Source organism: Artemia franciscana, chromosome 15, assembly GCF_032884065.1.
Source record: "Artemia franciscana chromosome 15, ASM3288406v1, whole genome shotgun sequence".
Taxonomy (NCBI): Eukaryota; Metazoa; Arthropoda; class Branchiopoda; order Anostraca; family Artemiidae; genus Artemia; species Artemia franciscana.
Genome location: NC_088877.1, coordinates 16,495,120 through 16,513,105, shown reverse-complemented (window position 1 = coordinate 16,513,105; position 17,986 = coordinate 16,495,120). Strand labels below are relative to the sequence as shown.

General features: G+C 34.3%; 1 protein-coding gene and 1 long non-coding RNA gene across 4 annotated transcripts in view; one reads left to right on the top strand and one right to left on the bottom strand.

Moving 5' to 3' along the window:
• Positions 1-17,986, top strand: part of LOC136036105 (uncharacterized) — a 164,093-nt gene that overhangs the window by 81,750 nt on the left and 64,357 nt on the right. The gene's annotated exons all lie outside the window — the stretch shown is intronic.
• Positions 3,199-17,986, bottom strand: part of LOC136036104 (protein spaetzle 3-like) — a 60,739-nt gene continuing 45,951 nt past the window's right edge. For all 3 annotated transcript variants that reach the window (XM_065718106.1, XM_065718107.1, XM_065718108.1), the window contains exons 2-5: positions 13,324-13,448; positions 9,285-9,512; positions 8,046-8,171; positions 3,199-4,894 (exon numbers count right to left, since the gene is read on the bottom strand). In XM_065718106.1, coding sequence (XP_065574178.1) covers positions 4,735-4,894; positions 8,046-8,171; positions 9,285-9,512; positions 13,324-13,448 — 639 coding nt within the window. In that variant the 3' untranslated portion in view covers positions 3,199-4,734. The remainder of the gene's footprint in view (positions 4,895-8,045; positions 8,172-9,284; positions 9,513-13,323; positions 13,449-17,986) is intronic.

The following is a 17,986-nucleotide window of genomic DNA, read 5'->3' as shown; positions in this document are numbered from 1 at the left end:
TATATATATATATATATATATATATATAGATAGATAGATAGATAGATAGATAAGTTGTATGTATTTTTGTATGTTTGAGGATTGACGTCCTCAAGTAAGGATCGAACTGATGCCTACTGATACGCATAAAATTGTTATTTCCACTGACAAAGCGCCTACTGCTGAGCATGTGCGTAGATACAATGCTCAAACTATCAACGAAGTGGCAATCTTTATGGTCGGTGATCAGTTCTTACCTCGAGATATTGCTGTGGTTAAGGTAGGAGAGGAGGTTAATAGATGGTTTCGTGTTGGATTAGGAATTTAGCAGGGTTGCGTCCTATCCCAGTTTATAAGGATCATTGTGAAGGACTTTGTCCTAAGGAGCATGTCAAAGGCTATGAGAGAGCACAGAATCAAATGGGAAAATAAAACTCTGAAAGACATAGATCAAGCTGATTGTCCCAGATAAAAATGTTAGAAAAATGAATGTTTTCTTTTTGAGCTCTTGAGAATTTAGGGTGCAAGAATAGGTTTGAAAATTAATTTTCAGAAGAGTATTTTGCTTGGTCTGGAATAAGTCTAAGTGATGTTGTGTATTTGGAAGATCGACCAAGTGGATAGCTCGTTTACCTAGGTAGCATTCTTAGCAAAGACTGTGGATGCTGTGAAGATGCCAAAAGTAGAATAGCCAAGACCCAGGGTGTTTTTTCATAGTTGAAGAAAGTTTGGAAGAATAGGAGGATAATTCTGTGAAACAAGATGATGATGTTGGAAGCTAAAGGGAACAGTGGTACTGAAATGTTGGCGGTCCGAAAGACATAAAAGGATTTGCTGGATGCTTTCCAGAGGAATCGCTAATGGACAGTTTTGGGTATCTTTTGTCCGTCTGACTGACCGTGTTTCAAGCAGTAAACTGTTCAAAAAATGTTGTTTTATCACGCTTTCTAGGGTTGTAATGACAGGAAGGTTGAGATAGCTAGGAAACATTCAGCGGATGACGGATAACACAGTGCCAAAGATTCTCCTTTTTCTGTCAATTATCTAGGGCCAAACAAAAAGCAAATCGTCCCCGAATGAGGTGGGAGGAGGTCATAAGGAAATTTATGAGGGAACTTGATGCTTCTTGGGAGAGTGTAAGGAGACATGTTTCAAATAAACTGGAATTTAGGATGGTCGTGCGTAGAGGTGTTGGCCTCAGGCAGCTAGGAGCTGCAGTGAGGTGCTGTTAGTAGTAGCAGTAATAAAATATTCCTTGCAAAAATTAATAGATAGCACAAGTGCCGAAGACAGTTCTGATTTTGTCCAGCTCATTGTAAGCGTAGTCGTTATTTAGAGCGAAAGAGGAGGCTTAAAATGGAGTGTAGGACTTTCAGAAGGAGTTCATTTACACCTCGTCCAGCTACACTACTGATGGGAGACTTATGTGTACAGATTTCAAAAATAAACAGTGGGAATTGTTAACTGTATTGTTTTTAATTTGTAAGCTTTGTCAAATTTGACAAAGCAAACTAATATGTTTCGATTCCTTTGTTTGAGCTATGATGATTCTGAAGTCATTAGCAGATTTTATTTTATTTTAGTGTGTCATATTAAAATATTTTTCGATATACAGGTTCTGTCTGGTGGCAAAATAAGCAACTTCTTTACAAATAGACATAGTTAGGATATGTATATTGCTGATTGAAGATAGTGACATAGTCAGGGTATTATTTTACGAGGATCAAGCTGATTTTGTTTAGCGTATCCACCTACGAAAAATATGTATTCTGTAGCCAATGGTCCTTAGAAGATTTTTTTCTATCTCCTTGACTCGAACCTGTCTAATGGGTTCCCTCCCTTGATTGTGAAAATTATTGAGTTAAGTCATAAAGTTTGTGGAAACTGTAAATAAGGAGCGACCCCGCTCAATAGTAACCGAAACTCTAAAAGACGGAATTTTGATACCAATACATATATGAAAGGAATGGGCTTATTTTGTAGATTTCCAATATATAAGTTTCATTAAGTTTAGTCATACCTAATAAAGGCTACGAGCCTGAGAAAATTCGCCTGATTTTCGAAAAAAGGAGGAAACACCCCCTAAAAGTCATGGAATCTTATTAACTCTATAACATTATCAGATTAAGCGTATCCAAAAACCCTATTGTTGAAGTTTCAAGCTGCTATCTGCAAAAATATGGAATTTTGTATTTTTTGCCAGTAGAAAGATCACAAATGCATGTTTTTTTCCCCAGGGGTGATTGTATCGACCAAGTGGCTCTGTAACATCGTGAGAGGGCTCATTCATACAGAAATTAGAAGTTCTTGCTCAATTTTTTTAAGTGACCCAAATGATTAGAGGCCAACTAGACCCCCTCCCCCGCCCCCTTTTCCCAAAATCGCACGATCAAAATTTTGAGATAGACATTTTGTTCATCATAGTTGAAAAGCCCAATAACTGTACGTTTGGATTTAACATCCAAACGATCGTTAATGATCGATTAATGATCTAAAGATCGATATGTTCGTTTGTTTGGGCATTCTTGTTGATGAAAATTTGTCTTTCAAGCGTCACATTGATTTGATTAAAATGAAGATATGCAGGAGTCTCGGTATTTTAAGGAAACTCAAACATATTTTCCCTGGATCAATTTTGGAAATCCTTTTTCACTCCTTGATCCGATCTTACGTTTCCTACTGTCCAATAGTATGGATGTCAACCTTTCCTTCACTGTTAAAACCACTTTCTAAGGTTTATAATAAAGCTAGAAACCTCATTAAGGAAACTAACCGTTCAAGAGTTATCCCGTTACTTGATCTCGAGTCACTGTATATTCTTTCGTGTGCGTGTTTTACTTTTTCTCAGCTTCATGGTGACCTCCCCCGTCCCCTAAATGTTCAGCCATCTTTCACCTCTGATCAGAATAATTATAATCTTCGCAATACCGAAAATCATATTCAAGTTCCTTTTACTCCTTGTGTAAGGTCAGACTTTAATCCTTTAATTGCGAGTTATATTGTATGGAATAAGTTGCCCGAATCAGCTCGAAGGTGCCACTCATTCGGTTTGTTCAAAAAAATTATTAAAAATTCATTGGCTTCTTAGAAATTATTTTATCCCTTTTTATATGTGTATATGCGTGTATGTATGCATATATATTTCCTGATTATTTCATTGGAGTCTATTTTATCTACAGATCTACTTAATTAATTTAGTCTGTTCAATCTATTAGTCTATTTAGTTTTGTTTTCTATAGTTTTTCATTTTATTTATACTTTCCTCTCTTCTCCTTTTTGCTCTTCTCTCTGTGAGTAAGTGATTATTTTTTTTCTTCTCTGAGTAAGTGGCTCGTTCATTTTCCCCTTTTTTACAGGCCAAAGAGCCTTTGGGGAAATAGTAAAATGTAATATTGTATGTGTGTTTCGTGATGAATAAATCTTATCTTATCTTATCTTACATGACCCCCACCCACAGCCCAGGGGAAAGGTCTTTAAGTTTTAAGATTTGTCCATTGTGCACGCATGGTATTTATTTCATAGTATTTTTTAATGGAAAATATGCATACATTTTTGGGTGAGGGGAAGACTAGGAAGAATATTTTTCTGATGGGGATTTTCTACGAAGAAATAGAATTACAGTTCGTGTAAATTAACTGAGAGACGGCCAGTTGCTACATACATCTTTTACAGCAAAGCGAATAAGAAAACAGCAAAAAAATGTTGTTTGGTTGTCAAAGTCTGTCAAAATGTTACACAAAAGTTTTCCAGGACCCTGAGATAGAGAAGTGAGACTTTGAAACCAGTTTCCTTATGTTTTTCAAGCAAACAAAGAGGCTTATGATATTTTGGCTTTTAATAAACTATGAACGAAATTCGGTACAAAAAAAGAATAGACTGGGTCGTTTAACTTCTTTAGTTGTATAATGCATAACATTCAATTTGTGTAATATCTCACAAGTGATGCCACACGTAATGTCTAATGAATTACCACAACCAAGATATAAATTCCCCATCCAAAAAACCTACTTATACTGCAAGTAATACATTAACACTATATACCAGGACATTGGCCATAATTAGAGCACTATATTATAGACAATTCTCGACAAGGCCAACATTTCAATCTTGATATATTCATTTTTCCATATTAAAAAAATATGTTTTACTAAAATGATACTTCTCAAAGTATACTCCACCTTGACAAGTCTCTATGGATAAGATCTAAAGTCTTATTTTAACCATGAAAGTTCAATTTGAATAATTATGCAAAATAAACAATATAAAAAGGTGAAAAACACATTTACATGGCTAAGTTTGTCAATAATACAGTTATTTGGGGTTATTCAAAAGTCGGAACATACAGCAGTGAAATAAAACAAGTTCTTGAGATTTCTCTGAACTCACTAAATATTAAATATTGTTTGTTGCATTTATCTCCTTATTTTGACCTAAGTTGATAGAAATAAATAAAAATGCGTATACCAACTAAGGGATAAACTTTTGTTCAATAGCCGCTATTTTCAATGTTTGCATTGCCCAGCAAGTAGTCACATTACCCATATTCCACAAAAAAAGCTTATAGCCACATTCACTGCAACCTGGTGATTCAAAACACATCGTTAAAAACTGCAACAGTTATGATATTATGTAAATTTGCGTAAGTATACCAATTATGTAATCGATCCATATCTAAGTCAACACTGGCAAGATATTTTTCACTAGAATAGCTTGTTCTTAAGTTCTGAACACTTAAACAACTTAGACCTCTATTCCTTAAGGTCCAGAACACCTACACACACAACACGACGGAAAAAGAAACCAGTCCATAAAAATTCCTTTGCAGTCATTGTCTGGATCATAGGCTAGAAGTCTGTGCCACTTGTATTTCTGCTCGCAGGTACATTCCCCACTACACCTTTTTGTAGCTGCCTTCCTGTAAACAATGTTTGATCACATATGGATTCAGTGGTGCCGATTCACAAAAATGTAGGGGGGGGGACAAGGATTTTTTAGATTTTTATTTATGAAGATAAAAAAAAGAACAATATTGAGCAAATATACCCAAAACAGGGGGTAGCCATAGATCTAGATTTTCTTAATTAGCAGCTACTGCACCAACCACGATTTACTAGGTTGTATCTACCCCTACAACAAAGATTAAACTAGGTTGCATCTACCGCTACAACAAAGATTAAAAATATTTCAAAAATTATTTTTCCTTCATTACAAAAGGCACTATATATAACAGTTTCTTTTAACAAAATAAATGCGAAAAGTAATTATCGTTAAGTATTTTATTTACATCTAGAAATTTCAAATTGGATGTAATTCGTCAATTATGTCTAACCTAAATCTAGTCACATAATCCTCTACATTTTTTTTCTGTCTTCAGTCCTAAAATATAAGCCAAGGTTCTTAGCCCAATCTCAGACAAGAAAATCTCCATGGTAACTCTCCAAGTCACATCTCTATTATGACTTGATTTTTTTTTTTTTTTTTTTTTTTTTGTAGTCAATTACTTCATACATGGTCGTTAAAATAAGAGATTTAAACGGATTGGATTGATTTTTAATAAATAAAGTTAACGATCCCTTCTCTTTCTATCTCCCTCCCTCTCTGAATCTTTTTATCTTTCTTCTGCATTCTCTCTATCAACCTCATTTCCTCACTCTCTCTCTCTACCTCTCTTTTTCTTTTTTTATTCCCCTCTCTCTTTTTCTCTCTCCATTTCTCCCTCTCAATCTTTTACTTTGTTTAGCATTCTATTCCGAACCACAACATTAATATTTGGTGCTTTAGCATCAAGTATTTTCCACTATTTTATCTAGAACTAAGCATTTGAAATATATTTACGATTATTAAATTTACTTTTGCAAAGATTTTTTTATTAAACATGAATCGGCTAACTTCAGGTCTCCTGAGAGCCAAGATGAACTATAACAGATTCTATTACTTCTCCTGAATACCAAGAAGAAAAGATTTTCAAAATCTATATTAAAAAAGAAACAAATGTACATCCATTCTTTTGGCAGACTTCATTGAAGGAAGGTTGAAGATTTTTGCTTCTTTTCTTTCTTTTCCTTATGTCTACTTGTAACAATAACTTCTTTTAATTTATTTCTATTTTCATTACAGAACTAACTTTGAACTAAACTTTTTTTAAAGACACCATTTAATCATTTAACAAGTAAGAGTCTAAGAAGAAACAAAGCTCTGAATACGGACGACTATAACAATTAATATCCATAATTTAATCTGAATGACTTTATTACAAAAAAGAATTACTACAAAAAATTATTCAAATCAAAAACTAATCTCTCTCTTCCGAAAAAAAAAACACAAACTATTATCCATCTTTCTCCCCTCCAAAAAAACTTCTTCAATGCGTTCTTAAATTGCTGTTCAGTCACCTGTAAACCCGTTGGAAGCACATTTCAATTACTCGGTCATATATATATATATATATATATATATATATATATATATATATATATATATATATATATATATATATATATATATATATATATCAAGAGACACCTAATCATGCACTTATCCCCACAAAGGCTTCATGGCCTTTAAAATAGGGGGAAAGTGCACATACCATTTAAATATTTACTCACAAACAGTAAAATTTCGAAAACAAAAAGGAGAGAGAAAGAGAGAGAGAGAGATACTCCTTACCATTGTATTTTCTACAACTCCGACACGTTTAAAATTGGAGTAAAATTTAATAGCCCATAAAACATAAAAAAAAGGAGCATAAAAAAAGGATACGGCATTAGACTTTACAATCCTTACCGGCGGTGCTGATCTCCGTTTCTTGGCCCTTCAGCCAGGAAGTGCAATGGGGGGCTGGGTGCCAACCACCCTGTGCTTTCGCACACCCTTCCTATAACCATGAAAAAAAATCAAAACTGACTAGTCTTGATATAAAAGAAACAAAAATTTATTTGGAAGATGTTTCAAATGACGAACATCTTCAACTCCCCTCAGTAACTTAAAGTCAACAAAATTTTCTGAATGTATTTCATAGGGTCTCTTTGCTGAAAAAGTCAATTGTACTGACAACAATTATTAATGGTGACGTATTCGAAATATTCAGAAAGCACTTGGACGCATTTAATATAGTTTTGCAGTAGACAAAAAATAGACTTCATCACCAATGGCTATCTTTTCCTTTGCAGAAAATACGGAAGGATCATTGGATCTTAAATCTAAAGATTTTCGGCTACCTTGAATTTCACTTATATAGGCCTCCTGTGAGCCACATGATTTTTCATGCGTAAAGGCCAACATGCAAGGCGTGTTAAACTCTATCTAAAATGCAAATTTGTTACTAAAATATTTTGTTCTTGAGCTATTTACTGATTCTCAAAGAAAAGTCAAGGATATCAAGGTATATTTATAGAATGTTTATACTTCCAGTGAAAATATAGAATACTGGGGACTTCCCAGTGTTTTTTTTTTAAACACTCAAGATAAAAATATAAATTTTTCTTGAATCAAATCACAAGCCTAAAAACAGAATTATATCATGGGGGGGGAGGAACAAATAAACGCGTCAAAATGAATGGATTATTCAGAAATATTTAAAAGATTAAAGATTATATCTTTAAAATACAAAATACTGCTTTGTGGAGAGGGCACAGGCCACACAACCCGCCACACCATACAAGCTATTTACAACCTTACGATAAATAATCATATACTTTAATACATTATTTTTTAGAATAGCAAAATGGAGATGTGTGTACAAATCCCGGATAATAAAGCGAGGTGAAAATTTCACTAATGATGATTGATATATTATTGGCAAAAGCAAAATCTTGATTCATATTAGTTTATAGTATGATATATAAATTTATATACATATTAATATTAATTTATTTTTAATTAATATTATTTTCATTAATTATTTTTTATTAATTTAAATTTTTAAATCTATTTAATTTATTAATTATTTTTTTTAGTTTTTTTATTAATTAGTTATTTTTTATTAATTTAAGTTATTTGTTAATAAAATTAATTTATTTTTAATTAATATTAATTTATAAATTTATATACTGTTATAGGATACTTACTGACAAACTTCTTGATGTATTGCCTGTTCAAAATGTTGTGTATTAACAACTGCTCGAATTTTCCCTGAACTGTTTGCGGCCCAAAATGGTGTCACAACCTCAACAGTAGATTCACACGAGTCTGTCCTGAAAATGAAGGCTTTGTTATTGATAATTAATTGATAAGAAACAACACCGTTGTCTCAAAAAACTCTTTTATTGGGGGGGGGGTAAATTTTCTATGTAAATTTTGTTGCTTTTTTTCATTCTTTTATTTTCTTCTTAATTTTTTTCTTTTCTTTTGGGTTGGAAATTCAGCTAAAATAAAAAAATTAAAACAGTTTTAAAAAATCAAGAAGCACCGTATACATATCTCTTAGCCTAGAGCATAACGTAATGTTAAAAAGCACAAGTTGTCTTATTGCGCAGTGTCATCTATATAATATTTCAATTAGGAAAAAGCTCACATTAAAAGGCGTCTGTAATGCAGTTGAATTAAGATACTGAATCAAAGCAAAGCAAACGAGGATGGTCTATTCAAATATATTATATAACAATATATTTAATTTGGACTATCTTGAGATTTTTCTTGTTGACATAGCCCTCGTAATGTTCATAGCTATGTTCTAGAAATAAATCAGTTTTAATCCCTTCAGAAATTTGGTCTTCCCTTAACCAATGGCGTTATTTGTCAGTTATTTCAGGTAATGAATTGGCTACTATGATCTTTTTCCGATTCAAGACACTAGATTCTTTTTCTCATTCATAATTTTGGAGACTTTCATTTCCCATTCTTTGAAGATAGCTTATAAGCAATTTCAATTTTCTAGCTTGAGCCAGGGTTGCCATGCCTAGTTATTTATCAGTATTTATAGTGATTTTTAATGTTGCCTAATCAAAAAAAAATCACTAAATCAGTACTTAAATCACTAGATTATCGAAATAAATCACTAATAATTACTAAAATCTATGACTTTTTTCACTTGGCGGCAACCCTGGCTTAAACACTTTTACTGCTTCTTTAAGTACGAGACAGGCAAATACTCGCCTAATTTAACACAAACATAAGAATTGTTTTGAATTCATGAATTACTCGCCTAATTTAATGCAGACATAAGAATTGTTTTGAATCCATGAATAAGATTCACCGTTCTTGTTTTTGAACACTAATGAAACAACTAGTGGCAAGTAAGTGTTAAGTAATTATATCTTAAGCATTGCATTTTGAAGTAAGCCTAAAATTTTGAAAAGGCTACTTACTTTGAGGAGGGTTTTGCTTGACGTTTTGATCTGTTTTTGAACATGGATGATAAAGTTGAATAATCATGATCTATCTCAATCTCATCTTCTTCTGTTGTGAAGTCTGGAAAAACATCGCTTCTTTTTTCTCTTGAGCTTCTCCTATTATCGTTTGGATTTGTTTGAAACTCTCCATACATTCTTCGGATTAACGCTTTGTTGTCGTCAATAAATTTTTCGATTTTGTCTCTGAAATTTTAGACATAGTTACAATTTTCTGAGCTTTAAAGAGTAAGCCCAACCAGTACAAAAAGAAGCAAACTTGAGTACAAACTTGATGCAGTGAAAAATCCAAAACAAAGCCAAAAAAATTACAAATATATGTATCATCATTTTCTTAAGTATGGTGAAATTTGTCATTGGAAAAAATTGTTTCCACTTCATCTTGTTATAAGAAAAAGGAACATATATTAAGTACTTAAATTTTTATTATTTGATGCTAAGACTTCAGAAATCCATTTTGATTTCATGGATGATATCCCCCTTGACTACCCTATGGATCTTAGGGTTCTTAACACTCAATGTGTACTCTCGGAGGCATGATCATAATATTAAATTTTTATCGATGTTTTATATGCCAATAATTTGTTTCAATTCTAGTTGTTATTGGCAGCTTTCATGATTATGTAGAACTGAAATGTTCGGTCATAAGAACTATCTTCATAAATCTTCAAAACTTAGTTGAAATGGACTAGACATAGCAAAAATAGCTGATCTGTCCTTACTTGAAGTCCTTTAGAGTTAAATATTTTCCCTTTTTTTACACGAAACGCGGTAGCCAGAACGAAATTAGTACTAGAGTATGAAACGATTCAAAAATGGAGTGAGGAGATAAAAAAAAAATCAGAAACATTAAAGTTTTATAAGGATGTTAAGGTGGCTTATGGGCAGGAGTTCTACTCTAAGCTGGATTTACCTACTAGATATTTGACGTTGTGGATGCAGCTGAGGGCTAACTGCCTGCCAATTAGTGCAAGATTTATAAGATATTCTAAAGATAGATATTCCAATGAAGACAGATATACTTGCCCGCTTTGCAGAGTTAAAGAGGATTATTTAGGGCATTGCTTAAGCCGGTGCCAGGGGCTCTCTACCGTATGGGAAGGGATACTTGGAAATAAAGAGTTGATATTTCTAGGTGTCTTAAATACAGGGTGACCCAAAAAGATCCGTACCAATATTTTATTCGACAAAAATCCATTTTTTAATGGCTTTCTGTTGCAGGACATGAAAGGTGAACCTTTGGATGATTGTTTGCAGCTATAGTTGCCCCAAACTGTCTAGGACCAATCAGCAGAAGATATTCTCCCTGGAGACCTATTTTGCGACAAAATCATACCAGAGTGTACAAACTCAGTTTTGAAAACTTTTCCATTGTCGCAACTTTCCACCAAAATCACGATTGTTAGTTGGGTTACGAAGTTCAGTGAGCATGGGACTGTAGTGGACTTATTTTTTAAAGCCACAGGGGGAACTTATTCAGCCAGGAAAGAGAGTACAAGGAAAGAAGAAAACATTGCTGTAGTGAGGGACTACACTGTCCAATTAAACGTGAGAACACGCCACAGTGAATCCCTTGTCATTCCAAGTTCTTGGCTGTGTCTACGCACTGATTTTCTAGGGCAGCGTCCTACTGAGTCCCTTACTGCAGCAAGTTTTTCTTCTGTCATTGCATTTCTTGCATGCCCTTGCACTCCCTTGTCATTCCGAGTTCTTGGCTGTGTCTACGCACTGATTTTCTAGGGCAGCGTCTTACTGAGTCCCTTACTGCAGCAAGTTTTTCTTCTGTCCTTGCATTCCTTGCATGTCCTTGTACTCCCTTGTCATTCCGAGTTCTTGGCTGTGTCTATGCACTGATTTCCTAGGGTTGCATCCTACTAAGTCCCTTACTGTAGCAATATTTTCCTCTTTTTCCAGCCTGAATAAGTTCCCCCTGTGGCTTTAGAACATAAGTCTACAACAGTCCAATGCTCTCTAAACTTCGTAACCAACTAACAATCGTTGATTTTGGTGGAAAGTTGCGACAATGGAAAAGTTTTCGAAACTGAATTTGTACTCTCTGGTATGATTTTGTCGCAAAATAGGTCTCCAGGGAGAATATTTTCTGCTGATTGGTCGAAGACATTTTTGGGGCAACTGTAGCTGCAAACGATCATCCAAGTGTTCACCTGTCATGTCCTGCAACAGAAAGGATATTTGTTAAAAAATAGAATTTTATCGAATAAAATATGGGTACGAATCTTTTTGGGTCACCCTGTAGTACGTCACCTAAGTTTATTTGTAGAGTAGCAAGGTATCTGGAAATTTTGTTAAATAAAAAAAATTATAAATAAATAATTAAATAATAAAATCTCAGTATAAAGTAAATGAAATATTTTATTTACGTCTTTTTCCGAGTGTTAAGTTTTCTTGTCAAGGACCTTTTTTTCAAGTATTAAGTACTAGTATTAGCTTGATGCAGTGTTTCATTTACGCGTTTTATGATGATCGCTGATTAAACTTTATGTTAATTGTGTCTTTCGTTTATGTTATTGAACTGTGTTTATGGTTGTATATTTGGCTTTAAAATACACGTATCTATCTATCTATTGGATGGGTTTTAATGCGATAAACGTACCTGAGTATCTAAAAATAAGAGCACATCTGTGTATGAAAGCCAGCGTTGCCAATGTTTTGAAATAAATTGTACCAGTTTTCCGTTTATAGTTGTACCGCAAGAGAATAATTTGTACCATCTGAATAGCAGGTTAAAAATTTGCCGCAACAAGAAGGAAATGTGTGATAAAGTAAAATTTGAACAGATATCCGAGTCAGAAAGGAGTAAGTAAAACCAAAATGTAGCGAAAAATTTTGCTGTGCAAAAAAATTCAAAAGGCACCGCGTTGGACCAAGAAAAAAAAGTAGGAACAAAAACGGTACCATTGAACCACGTTCGTAATCCTCATAAGAGCATATTTGCACCCCTAGGGGTGCTAGAATCAACTTTTGGGAATTTGGGACTCGGTCTCCAGGCGCAGGCACTCTGTCTCTGAGCGAATTATTTGACGTCGCTCGGTCGCTGGCAACTAACATAAGGAATAGCGAGGATTGTTTCGACAGTCATGTTAGCAGCCAATGGTTCGATAAATTTATAGTCATTCAGAGTAATTAGAAGTTTAAGAGCTATTGAATTAATTTAACATATTTGGTCAATGTTATGTCAAAAAATTACATAATTTGATGAAAAGTAGTATTTTTTCCTTTCCTGAACGCTTTATCCGGACCATTCCTTTGAGTAACACAATAAATATAATCTTTATACAAAGCTATACAGATCGAAAAACATCCTCAAATTGTTTTTCTGTAGAATACAAGTTATTGAGGTTTTCTTCCCAGACTCAACATTTAATGAATGAATGAAGCAATTCCCCTGAAAGCAAAATGATGTACCTACGTGAAAGTAATTTCATGGAAATTGACTGTATCTAGGTTTGTAATGGCAAAAAGCAATCTGGAGAGAGGGATGACATCCCTCACAGTTCATCTTTTCATACATAACCAACTGAAATAAATTTATTTAAAATATAGTAATTGTCTAATTTCTCTCGTTAGATATGCAGAGGATGTTTTCGGCTTTGATTCTCGTTCCTTCCGTCTCAGAATGTCTAGAATTTTGCTTTTTTTATTTCGTCTAACATTTGTTTATTTCACCTACTTGTTTTCTTTTTCCTCACCATTTAGTAAATTATGCGTATGCTCCTGAATGTCCCTTTCGCCAAGTTTGTTCCGATAGATGGGTACTTTTCGATAATGATGTCCACTTTTTCAAGCTAACGTAAGACGCGTTTTCAATCTTGCATGCTAGTGTAAGACACTGGCATTGTTCGAAAGACTATTATTGACCTGAGATGAAGTGCGTCGGCAAGACGTGGGCTCAGTATATCAACATGACATGCATTTAAGTCTTGTTCTGAGTTACCCTAATGAGTAACACAAGCCATAATAAGGATGATTTACTTACGTAGGGTATCGATTCCCGGCAGTTGGACAGAACAGTTGATTAAGTCTTTTAATGCAAGGTAACCCTCTTATTATCTCTCCTTTAACCTCCACGCCAAGAGCTACAGATAACGCTGTCCACAATATCTAAAAGAAAAAATACTTAATTAAGATTAAGTTCAAATCTACTATTTTTTTATTAAACTGATCGTAGATTGACCTTTGTCGGCCAATCTCTTATCCCCAAATATCAGAACACATCATTTCATGGATGAATATGTAGCTTGAGTAAATATTTGGCTGAAAAAAAAAACTCATTAGTAACGACTTTGGTCCGTTGATGCGGGCTGGGGTCGATATCCTCCATCTAGGCAAAGAAACCTCAAGTTTATTGTAGATTGATTCAAAGATCCTTCAGGCAAACTGTTAAACTATTCACAGTAGAGAACGATAAGTAAAGAGCAACCCATTTTGATAATTATCGAATTCCAAAAAAGGAAGCTTGAAAAACATGTCTACAAAAATATTTTTTCATTTCGATCTAAATATCTAATATGCGTTGAGCCTAAACAATTTCGAAGACCATAATAACGAAAAATGACAAGATGAAAAAAAAAACTCAAGGAGAAGAACAAACGAGGATATTTCCAGCCAGTGAAAAGTAAAATGCAATGCAAATATTGCCAGTCCTTTTTTATTCAGTTACCTTTTCACCTTTTAATTGGAAAGGGTATATTGTCATTTTAGTGGTTGGTTTTAGGGTTTATTTTTATTTATTTTAGAGATTTTTTTACGATCTTGTATTATTTTTCTATATTTGCACTGAGAACGGCTAGGCAGAGGTCTGCCTAGCCATTATTTACCATTAACCATTATTTTTAATATAATATTTACATTGTATTTTTGCTTTTTCACTGACTGGAAATATCCTCATTTTTTCTTCTGCCTGGGTTCTTTAGCATTTTGTTAAGCATAAAATTACCCATTAAGTCATTTGCGTAAGCAAATTTGCAAAATTTAGAAAAAGATGAAGTCCCATCCTAAAAGAATGGTATCCAATACGAACTTATAAAACCCTGTTATTTAAGCCTACTTGTATACCATTTTTTTTTCTCGCGAAGAAGGGTCCAGGCTTCGTGTTTTCTTAGTATTTTTTCTCTACTTCCTTTTCTTTTTATCAGGGGGGCCTCTCACGGGGACCGTGGGGGAGTAAGTCATCCCCAAAGACATAGTTTTTAGGTTTTTTGACTATACTGAATTTTGATCCGGATTTTTGGTCTCAGAATTTTGATCATGTGACTTTGGGGAAAAATGAGCGTGGAAGGGGGCCTAGGTGCACTCCAATCTTTTCGGTCAATTAAAAGGGGCACTAGAACTTTTAATTTTGGTTAGAATGAGCTCTCTCGCGACTTTCTAGGACCACTGGGTCGATACAATCACCCCTGGGCAAAAAAGAAAACAAAAAACACAAAAAAATAAACACGCATCCGTGATCTGTCTTGTGGCAAAAAAAAAAAAATCATATTTTTTTAGATAGAAGCTTGGAACTTCTACAATAGGGCTTTCTGTTATGCTGAATCTGGTGGTGTGATTTTTGTTAAGATTCTATGACTTTCAAGGGGTGTTTCCCCCTATTTTCTTAAATAAGGTAAATTTCCTCAGGCTCGTAACTTTTGATAGGTAGTACTAAACTTGATGAACTTATATATTTAAAATCAGCATTAAAATATGATTCTTTTGATGTAAGTATTGGTATCAAAATTCCGGTTTTTAGATTTTCAGTTACTATTGAGCCGGGTCGCTCTTTACTACAGTTCGTTACCACGAACGGTTTGATATATAAATAAGACGAAAATAAAATACTTTAGTGACAAAATTATGGAAACTACAAAAGAGAATTGTAGAAATCAGGCCGCCCAGAATGCATTATATCAAATCCTATTTAAATTGCTTCTAACCTAACTTAACCAAAATACCAAGTCTATCTATAAAAGATTTAATTAAAATACACCTACACGAGTTTATCTCTATCATGCTCAGCCCAGACTAAGAACTTCAGTGTAGTGGCTATAAGATATAAGTAACGAAATTCTATTAGAAGAAAGGTAGCAGAAAGAAAAAATTATTCTGTGAATAAAAGCAGCCGCCCCTACGTTAAACAGCCCCTCCCCTCCTCACTGCTCTTTAGTGTATAGTTCAACTTTTTTCACAGTATGCTTCAAGAACAAATGCTCAGAACATGGACAATTGGAATAAAAATTATTTTTCACAGTGAGTATTTTTTTATATTTGCATATTGATACACATTTGCTTTAAACAATAAAATAGTTCGTTCGACGTTTAGACAGAGAATCTGTCAATAACTCACTTGCTATATTAGTCGCAGTCAAAAATAATTTCTTTAAAGTACTGGTAAAACTTTAGGGCAAAGAGTAAGGGTTGTGGTGGTTAAGTCTCCCTCATTTACAAAATAATCTCTGTTGCTTTTGAATTTTAGTGTCACTTTTTACTTTCACTTTAATTTTAATTTATATTTAAAAAAAAACTAGTGTATTCAAATGAAAGTAAGGAGCAGTATTAAAACTTAAAAGGAACAGAAATTATTCTGTATATGAGGGGAATATCCCTTCCTCAACCCTCGCTCTTACCCTTAAGTCTTAAAGCTCTTTAAAAATACTGCTCACTCAAATTCAACTTTCCTTGTATTTGAGCAGTCTTTCTTAAAGAATTGTGACAAAAAGTGAAAGAGTGAGAATTGAGGAAGGATTAGCTCCCCTCCCCGATCACATACACAGTAATTTCTTTTCGCTTTAAATTTTAATGTTGCTCCTTACTTCAGTTAGAAAAAACTGTTTTGTTTTTTTTTAATTTAATATCTGATTGTTTTTCAAATCGTGCCAGGAAACCCCTTTAACTTCCCCTTTATAAAACATATCCCGGAAAATCCCAATGGAAAATTTCTCCCACGGAACATTCTCCTCCACCCCTCCCCCAAAAATCCCATATATTTCTCATTTACAAATACTATATGTAAACAATATACGAATAAGGGGTGACCCAAAAAGATCCGTACCCATATTTTATTCGATAAAATTCTATTTTTTAACAAATATCCTTTCTGTTGCAGGAAATGAAAGGTGAACCTTTGGATGATCGTTTGCAGCTATAGTTGCCCCAAAAATGTCTTGAACCAATCAGCAGAAGATATTCTCCCTGGAGACCCATTTTGCGACAAAATCATACCAGAGTGTACAAATCCAGTTTCGAAAACTTTTCCATTGTCGCAACTTTCCACCAAAATCAACGATTGTTAGTTGGGTTACTAAGTTCAGTGAGCATGGGACTGTAGTGGACTTGTGTTCTAAAGCCACAGGGGGAACTTATTCAGGCTGGAAAAAGAGGAAAATATTGCTATAGTGAGGGACTCAGTAGGATGCAACCCTAGGAAATCAGTGCATAGACGCAGCCAAGAAATCGGAATGACAAGGGAGTGCAAGGACAGAAGAAAAAATTGCAGCAGTAAGGGACTCAGTAGGACGCTGCCCTAGAAAATCAGTGCGTAGACACAGCCAAGAACTCGGAATGACATGGGAGTCACTGTGGCGTGTTCTCACGTTTAATTGGACAGTGTGGTCCCTTACTACAGCAATGTTTTCTTCTTTCCTTGCACTTTCCTGCCTGAATAACTTCCCCTTGTGGCTTTAAAAAATAAGTTCACTACAGTCCCATGCTCACTGAACTTAGTAACCCAACTAACAATCGTGATTTTGGTGGAAGGTTGCGACAATGGAAAAGTTTTCAAAACTGAATTTGTACACTCTGGTATGATTTTGCCGCAAAATAGGTCTCCAGGGAGAATATCTTCTGCTGATTGGTCCAAGACATTTTTGGGGCAACTATAGATGCAAACAATCATCCAAAGGTTCACCTTTCATGTCCTGCAACAGAAAGGATATTTGTTAAAAAATGGATTTTTATCGAATAAAATATGAGTACGGATCTTTTTGGGTCACCCTGTAATGTAACTTAAAGCCCCTTCTCCAGGGAATAGGGCAGTCTTGTCATTCTCAAAGGTATACTTATTGAGCCTTTCAACTATGCTGAATCTACTAGCCATCTCAAAATTTTGATCAGAAGTCTTGGAGGAAAATAGGCGTGGAATAGGGGCTAGTTGCCCTCCAATCTTTTTTGTAACAAAAAGAGCACTAGAACTTTCAATTTATGTTCTAATAAGCCCTCGGTCTTCTAATTGGACATATTGGCTTAATATGATCACCCCTAAGAAAAATAAACAAAGAAACAAACACACATTCGTGATCTTTCTTCTGGCAAAAATACGAAATTCCACATTTTTGTAGATAGGAACTTGAAACCTCTTTTGTAGGGTTCTCTTATATGCTGAATCTGATGGTATGATTTTCACAAGATCACCTGACCTTTGGGAGTCCCCGCCTTTTTTCGTAAATAAGGTGGATTTTTTTAGGATCCTCCCTTTTGATGGGTGAAACTAAACTTAATGAATTTTATAGGTTTGGAATCAGCATGAAGAGCCAATTCATTTAACGCATCAATTGTAATCAAAGTTCTGTTTTTTAGAGTTTTGGTTACTTTTGTGCCAAGTCGCTCCTTATTTACAGTTCTTTACCATAAAATGTGTGAAACTAAAGTGGTTATGTTTCTCAAAT